At 37.5% G+C, this 8,708-nt stretch overlaps 1 protein-coding gene across 1 annotated transcript; it reads right to left on the reverse strand.

Annotated features, from left to right (window-relative positions):
- Positions 1 to 841: 841 nt before the first annotated feature.
- On the reverse strand, positions 842 to 8,556 carry tmem33 (transmembrane protein 33). Its single transcript, XM_080901252.1, has 8 exons — positions 8,459 to 8,556; positions 7,298 to 7,365; positions 6,490 to 6,584; positions 6,191 to 6,378; positions 2,971 to 3,038; positions 2,408 to 2,541; positions 2,096 to 2,179; positions 842 to 1,885 (listed from the first exon to the last, which is right to left on the reverse strand). Exons 2-8 carry the CDS (start codon positions 7,343 to 7,345, stop codon positions 1,756 to 1,758), a joined length of 747 nt encoding a protein of 248 aa, XP_080757378.1. The 5' UTR covers positions 7,346 to 7,365; positions 8,459 to 8,556; the 3' UTR covers positions 842 to 1,755.
- Positions 8,557 to 8,708: the final 152 nt, after the last annotated feature.

Genomic DNA, 8,708 nt, shown 5'->3' on the forward strand with positions numbered 1-8,708 from the left:
TCCCATTAGCCTTTTGAATTTTCAAAGTTTTGGAAACAACTGAATAGTTTTTACTCAAGGATCTGTACCAACTTTTACTCTTTCTCTATTTTTGGGAAATACAAAGTTTACTACTTATCCAGACCCTCTTGGCACCTCTCATTTATAAACATAAAACACCATTTAATTATAGTGACACATTTATTATGTCAATGTTAAAGGTACTTAAAAGTCATAGTCATATATTTTTTTCATTTACACCATTAATAAACACAGTCCTTTACCTATACAAATGCTGGCACATACTGTAGAGAAACTAAAATTTGGTTTTAGTGATGGTATCTTGTCAGAGTTTTCTTGAAAATTATCTTCTTTCTTGTGCTTTCAGATGACTAACTGGCGTTGTCAGGAGTAATCAGGGAAGAGTACGTGGATGAACTTAAATGAAAGAACAAGCTCTTTTTACTCTCCCACATAAATATCTGTTGTATCATAAAATCAAAGAACTCTTATTTAAAATGACACATAAATATCACACATCGTTTTTTGCAAATATATCCCAGATAAATGGCGTGCAGTGTGTCTATAAGATGTATTTGATATGTACATGTAAAATTGTTTTTACAATGTACTCATAGGGTCTGAACAATTATTCACTAACTCACATTTCTCTAGTGAGAAACAATATACAATTACACTGAAATTATCTGTGATAAATACTTTTATATTAGACCTATGCTTTGAATAACAATTAAAAACAGGCATAAATAAATCCTTATTAGGATTTGTTCATATTGAAGTCAACTATTATAATGCAAGAAATTATTGGTACCAAACCCAATTAGCATTCTTCAACACTATGTTTGTTTAGGAGATAACTTTATTCTCATTATAAAAATGTGGTTTGTCTGTAGGCAAGTAAACACAATTAACATGGCAGGGAAAGAAAAACATACCAGGGCATGCATTAAGCAAGAAACCTATAGCCTAATAAAAAATGAATGACTCAAAATCAAAACAGCTTTTAAACTGAGAAATGAGGTCAGGGTGCATTCATAAGCATGGCATGCTTTCTGCAAGTTATTCCATTTGTGAATCATACAGCAGAACATCTGGTACCTTAAAATATCCTATAAAATACAGCAGATTATTTTCTCAGTTTAACATCCATTTTGACATCATAGCTACATAAGATTTTGCATGTTGCTGAAATGTGAGTCAATGGCATTGATAGAATACATTTAATATTTAGGCTTTTAGACACATAAGAGCATTGGATGCTTTACAAATCAGACATAGTTGGAAACTGAAAAAGTACAATATAATTATTTAAAGAAATGATCATAATCCATTGTTTATAAACACATGTTCATTAATTTACTAATCTGAGAATGTTAATGTTTCATTATATAATAAGTGATTTTAATGAATAAATAAGACATGAAAGGAAAGAATGATAACAGCCGATAAACAGGGAACCCAGCTGATGTCAAGCTAATGTGCTCGGCCCATCGAAGGTAACAGAACAGGATGTCCACCGCTTCAATGAGGTCACATTAAAAGGATGGAAACGCAAATATCAGCATTAGCCTTCAGTGCATTACTGGCTGGTCTTCAGCTGCACTCAGATACACAAAAATTGGAGCACAGACTGTAAAGTTGACATTCAAAAAAAACGGTTCCTTCCATTGATGGCAAAGTCTTTCCCCATCGAAGTTAAGTCACATCGTACATCTTACTGAAAAACAAAACATGAGGAAAACAAATTTAGTGTAATCAAACCCCCGTGGGGGCGAGGCGGCTGATAAAGGCGATACTGCTGAGGCACATCCTCCTGAAGAAGGCAGGGCAGGCAGGCTTCATGATGAAATGCTCCAAAAGAATTCGCAGCTCGGTGAACAAGGTGCTGAGATAGAAAGAAAAGTACTTCACTCGGATTGTATTGAAAGCAAATTTAATCTAATCTTTGTACCTTCTGAATAGCAGGGCATGCCAACTCTAAACAGAAGGGCCATGTCCTTGGTTGAACCCCAGAGCCTCTTGCTGTGAGGCAACAGCGCAAAACACTGAGTCACCATGTTGCTATGTGACAATAACGGATAATTCAAAGTCTTACCGGCAATATGGATTTCTTCTGGATGTGTAGCGCAGAGTGAGGAATCGGTAATAAATGAAAGGCAGCAATAGGCTCCCCTGGCCGCTGTTCACAAAATATTATTGACATGAACATGTGAAAACTGGACACTCTGTATTAAGATTACAAAGAAGGGCTTGCATTTGTTAAGAGAAAACTGATAGATATTTATGAGATTAACACAACAATAACCACAAAACAGTCACTGCAACTAATCAATATTCACATATCTCTAGATTAGGGATGCTACAATTGGTCTTCAGAAAAAGAAATCGTTGACAGTTGTAAGCATACCTGAACAGCATAAAAATAGTTGCTGGCATCAAGAAGATCTCATTACAGGCAATAAACTTCAGGATATTCTGCTGATTAGTTGTCAGTTTGTCCAGGAGACCCCGGATAAACATCATGCTGTTTGGGCCCATGGTCTTAAAGAAACAGAAAACAGTCACAAAGTGAAATGAAAGCTTTGGCAAATCAACATTTTGAAATGAGCAGTGGGTGCAAGAAGTAAAAGGTAAAGGAAAACACATTAAAAATCATTAGCCTCCAGACTTTAAGTCGCTTAATGGTACATTATACGTTCGTAGTTCAATTTAACTGTAACAGTTAAGTATAAAGTTCTTTACGTTGTGTTTCTCATTTGCCTAATCTCTCTCAAACACACACACACACACAAGCAGAGCAGCCATGTAAAGCGCTGCTCTGTTGCAACTGTGTGAACCCAACCACAAACCTACTCTGCTGCCTCAGACATGGTGGCCTGGCTGGTACTAATATCCCATCTTGTGGCTATATAATGTTTAAACTGATTTCACAGTAATTTTCAATAAGTCACTGTGGTGACTCATACTTACATCAAGAACTTTCTTTGTGTAGGTAGTTGCGTGAAGCAAGGAAAAAAGAAAAACTGGAAAGATGCTCACTGGACAACAAGGTTAAGATTAAATAACAAAAAAGAACAACTTCCTCCTAAATAATACAATAATAAGGGAGCATGATTCCAACTACGGAAAAACTAAATCTTTTACTGCTAAGACTAATTGATTTGTAATACTGCAGGTCTGAACCCTTTAAGGACTCCTATCAGACCGTCTTTGGAAAAAAACTGCAGCAACAAGTAAATGTCTGTCCAACTATAGCAGTGAAATAGTGTTTTATTATTGTTTAAAACTAAAAAACACACAATGTATGTAGCAATGCTATCATCTCCATTAGGGCTGGGCCATATTATACCGTTCACGGTAATACCGGTATAATGTTAGGCAACGATAGGAAAATGAAATATCGCGATAGAATGGGAGTAAAACGCGCATGCGCAGTGCCTTTGTTTTCATACGCACATGGCCGATTGTTGAGTGAAACAGATGAACCAGAATTGGTTTGTAAAAATGGTGCAACTTCCGTGATGTGGAACTGGTTTGGTGTTTGTCCATCAGATACACAACAAAGCACATTTTTTTGCAGAACATGCAAGCGGCCGTTGTTATTGTCATATTTGTCGGACTAAGATGCTCTTAAATCTGGGAGTAATCTGGGTCCTAAACTCCGTATGTTTCAGGTCAAACAACACTGCAGCATCACTTAGAGTTAAAAACTGTCTAAATTCTTTCATCTTTAATAAAACGATCAGCATTGCTGCTTTACCAGGTGTAACTATAAAGTTTAACTTCCAGGCATCCATGAAAACAAAAGTTATTACATTTAACGGAGTTAGAAGTTAGCAGGAAGCTAGCGGAAGTTAGCTCGCTAGTTTCGCTAGTTACCTAAGCATGATATTGCATGTTCTGACTGAGAGATTTCTGAAAAAAATCAAACGCACAGCTCTGCTATCACTTCCAACATAAATAAAGACAGGAAACTAAACAGCAGTGACGTTTGTAGGGTTACTGAAGTTGGGCTAGCTGGTATATAATGATGTGCTACGTGATCGCTAGCGACACAGCTATGTTAGCATAACATAAACAGTGAAGCTGGAGGACGAACACTAACACTTTTCCACTTATAAAAGTTAACGTGAAGGTTCTTCATGGTTAGAGACAAATGCAATCGCATGGCAGGATGCTGTAAACGGACCAAACTTCAGTCAGGAGAACAACTGAGATAATCCATCCACAATACGAGGTTAGTCATTAATATACTGCAGCAACATGGGAATAGAGCAGCTGCCAGAGAATTCAACATTAATGAATCAATGGTACAGAAGTGGAGGAAGCAAGAAGAATGAGTTTAATAAAGTTTGATTTATCTGACTGCTTTGTTTTGCTTAATGTGCCTTATAATCCCGTGCACCTTATGGTCCGAAAAATGCGTACTGCACACTGCAGTTTAATGTTGCAAAGCACCTCTTTTTAACTTCAGTGGATATTATACATGGTTATGCTCAGGTAGAGCTGGGCGATATGAGATTTTTTCATATCACGATATGTTTTTTTCATTTCAGGCAATAACGATATCTATCACGATATAAGCCAAATAACTATATTTGTAAGATTTAAATGTGCCGTTGCTCACAAGTAAAATGTGAAATAATCAGCAGCTTGTTTTTATGTAAATATTTATTTCCCATAATAAGTTCAACAGGGTAGATGTACTTAAGGAACATCAGACTTTTTCAGATAAATAAAGGCAAATATTGCAAACTACACAAAAGGCAGCCGCTAAAGCGTCTAAGTTTCAAAATAGAACAAACGAAACAGACTAAATTGTCAATTCCACTTAGAAACAAAATATTAATTCTAAAAATAAATCTTAGTTTGTGTTACAGAAGAACAGACAAAACTGACTAACTTTTGTCAATATCAAATAAACTGAGAACTAAAAGGAAATTCTCAATCTCTTCTTGTTGTATAGCTTAGCTTTTCAAACAGTTTTAACAGTTACTTTAGTCTGACAAAAGCCGAATGACGAATTAGCGCTTCCAGTCAGAGACTGAGGCTACGTCCACACGTACACGGGTATTTTTGAAAACGGAGATTTTCCGTTTTCGTTTTAAAAAATAATCCTGTCCACACATAAAGGCAGAAATGAAGGAAAACGCTGCTATGAACATGCCAAAGCAGCAGGTGGCGCTAGATTCCTAACCGTGCAGAAATATTGGCCAATCAGAAGTCTAGAAGCCTCGGTGGGAAAAAGTAAACAAAGCTGGGGCATAGAAGCAGAACCGAGTCGTATGTGTGGACGGACAGTAACTGTGTGTATATGTAAGCATTTAAACACTGCAGAGAGTAGAATTAACAGTATTGTAGAAGTTCATTTCACCGAAACAATAACGTGGCGCACAGTGTGACGCATGCACCAGTTTATTGTATTTCCAGACTTGCTTTCGGCACATTTACAGTGCACGCTACTCTGTTTTTTGTCAGACTTGAAATAGCCGAAATACCTTCACACTACGGAACTTCTATGGCTCTTCCGTTCGACAATCTCTCCGGCGTTGGAACCATTATCTGTTTTCTCTTCGGTCACGCTCGGTTGATTTTTCTAGTCGGCACACTCATTTCCTCCATTACCTGCTGGCTGCTTCCCAAACAAACACACGTGCGGCTTGGCACTTGTGCTGTACGTTACAAGTCACGTGACGTGACGCTGCGGCTGTGATTGGTTCGGCTCTGCGCTACTTAATTTGGATTGGCTGATTTTTTTTATTTTTTTAAGAGGACAAGAGCGGCGAGGTCTATCGCGATAGCTTAATTTCTCTATCGAGTAAAAGTTATATCGCGATACATATCGTTATCGTTCTATCGCCCAGCTCTATGCTCAGGATATGTCAGCCCATTTCTACTGGAAATGCCTTTTGGTTAAACTTTCAGCAAGGAATTTGCATTTGCACTGTTACATTTTTATAAAGCTTTAATGTACATAAAAACCAGCTTCTTGTTTAAGTGAAAATAAATGGAAGGTTGTCTTTTTGCGCTAGTAATGTTGTGGAGTTGTATTTTGTCTCGCATCAATTATATCGTCGGTTATATCGTTATCGCAAATTTTCAAATATATATCGTGATAAATATTTTTGGCCATATTGCCCTGCTCTAATCTCCATTTAATCTTGCAGACTTGCTCATAATGAAAGGATACTTGTAATGGGGTAGGAGTTGACCAGGATGAGTGAGTAGAGCAGGTAATGGCAGCTGTCCTCCTGCAGAGCCTGGGCCAAGAAAGCTCTGCTCAGCTGAAAGCGTGGAAGCCTCTGGTGTAAGCGAAGCGCACTGGTGAGGGCATTCGCTAACAACGCTCTCTGATAGAAGTTAGCTGCTGCATAGGGTCTGAAATATACAAGCAGTGACAAAGACTCAAATGCTGATTTTGGCTGGATTACAATTACTTTTAAAGCTAATTGACATTTATAATTAGATGATTTTGCACAGTGAACTCACCCCAAAACTGGTAGAATGAACATTACAGAGCAATAGACAGTGAAGAGTCGTGACAGCCACATTGCAGTTTCCAGCTTGTTGCTCATTAGAAATTGCTGCAGAGACACAAAGATGCTCAACATTAAACCGAACCAATCCCTTGTTCTTGTCTCCATTTTTCTCATATATACTGGTAGCAGATTTACTGACTTTAAACTTACAGTCAGGTTCTCTCAGTGGCTAGCATAGAAAATTCAGCCAAACTAAAAAGCATCTTAATGCAATCTACAAGTTAATTTTACCGCCTTGCCTTCAAAAGTCAGGGGGCAGCTGCAACTCATCTTGGTCATCCTCATTCAACTGATGTTACTCAAGTGAATGATTGGTAGTGTATGTCATCCAACTCTTGCAAACAGCACTGAAATACATGCCACACATCCCTACTCTACTTGCCCCCTAAGATAAACACGTTTGGGTGTCAAAATTACAGATTTAGGATGAAATCATTCCAATTATATGTAGAAAATAAAACAATCTAGGGCTAAAGCACTCAAATAAATAATATCAATTTTAAAAAAGTAAACTGTTCAGTCAAAACTATGCATAGCACATACATTTTGTAAGGGGCTCAAGATATCTTAAATCTTAGCAAAACTGTTCCCAATTTCTTCAAAATATCTGATAAAAAGTTCTTGATGAAACAATTAACAGAAAATGAAGCACCATTTTCTTTCTTTTTTTTCTGACCAGGATGCGTACAATCAGAGTACACCTTTGGGCACAATAATACTGGAATATTTGAACTACAGAGTTAAAGCAGCCAACCTACCACAGGGCCTAGCTGCGGCGGAGGGTTTTGTTGGTTTGCATCAGCCATCTTTGGGGGTGCTGGTTTCTCTGTTGGGGGAAAAAAATTCAAGTTTAGAAGTAACCCTAACTGCTCATTGAAATTTCAGGTCACCTGTGATTAGATGGACAATCGATAATATTGTCTAGCAATTACATGTGATCACACGATCACAACAGTGTGACATGAGTACAAGTAATGAAAATATCATCCCTTCCTCAATGATGATTTTCACTCTCTGGCTTGAGTTTCATCAGCTTCCTGAACAAAATATATGTCAATATAAAACCATTGACAAACTGTATCACCAAGAGCTGCTGTAAAACATAAATCTTCCACCAGACATCTGTCAATTATTCTACAGAAATCTCATAAAAATGACTGATTGCAAAGGTAAAATAATTAGTAACATTAATTATTATTGATTCTGAGTTTTTCAAGCTGAAACCACAACTTTTGTGTTTCACTCTGTTAGTTTTTTCCATCCTTTGTTATTTTTAAACTGGCTTCATTTAGATTTTAGTCTGATGAACAAACAAAAGAGGCCACCTTTGGCCTTATGAATCTTTCACCATATACTGGTAAATTTTAACTTTCACAAAGGTTCCGGATTCATCTATTAACTGACGCTGGAGATGGACACTTAGATGATCTATTCGCTAAGGTAAAATCGGGACGATTAAATGGTTAACCTTTGTAAGCACAAACTACATATGAATGGGACACATGGAATCTAACAACGATCATTCCCTCTAAAGGAAAGATATACCGGTAGCTAGCTGGCGGATGTGCTAATTTATGCTGGTAATGACTTGTTAATAACAGACACTATAAGGCCAAATGGTTAAAATATCCAGATACTGCTGTTAAATCCCAGACTGATGACTGCAAATTTATCATAAGGCAGCCCTGTGTGTATTTTATTAAGGCTAACGCTGTTTAGCAGCAGGTGTATCTAGAATATTCTGTTACCATCGTTACTAGCACGTCAGCTACCGCCTCAGCTAATAGTTGCTACCTAGGTCGTACGTGAATGCTTCCCTGATTACTTTGTCAACGTTAGGTCGCCCGGCAGTTTAAAGAAGACTTAATTAATAGCTACACCTGACCCTATATATGGCAATAATAAAGCATTCTGCTTACCAGCGCTACAGCGTTGATTTACGTCGCGTGCTAACCGGTTAACGTGACAGGCAGAAGCTTGGCACTCTGGGAACTACTCTAGTAAACGATCAGCTGACCTTGTAGCGTAAGACGGGAAGTACGCTATTTCTCGCGATATATCAAAAACTGTCTTAATGTACCTAATGAAGCTTTGTTTTATAAGTTTATTGAAAATTGTGCTCCTGACAGATACCCTCCATATTAGGCTGTAGGCAATTAAACGACTAAT

The sequence above is a fragment of the Rhamphochromis sp. 'chilingali' genome (genome assembly GCF_963969265.1).
Source record: "Rhamphochromis sp. 'chilingali' genome assembly, chromosome: 13".
Classification (NCBI taxonomy): Eukaryota; Metazoa; Chordata; class Actinopteri; order Cichliformes; family Cichlidae; genus Rhamphochromis; species Rhamphochromis sp. 'chilingali'.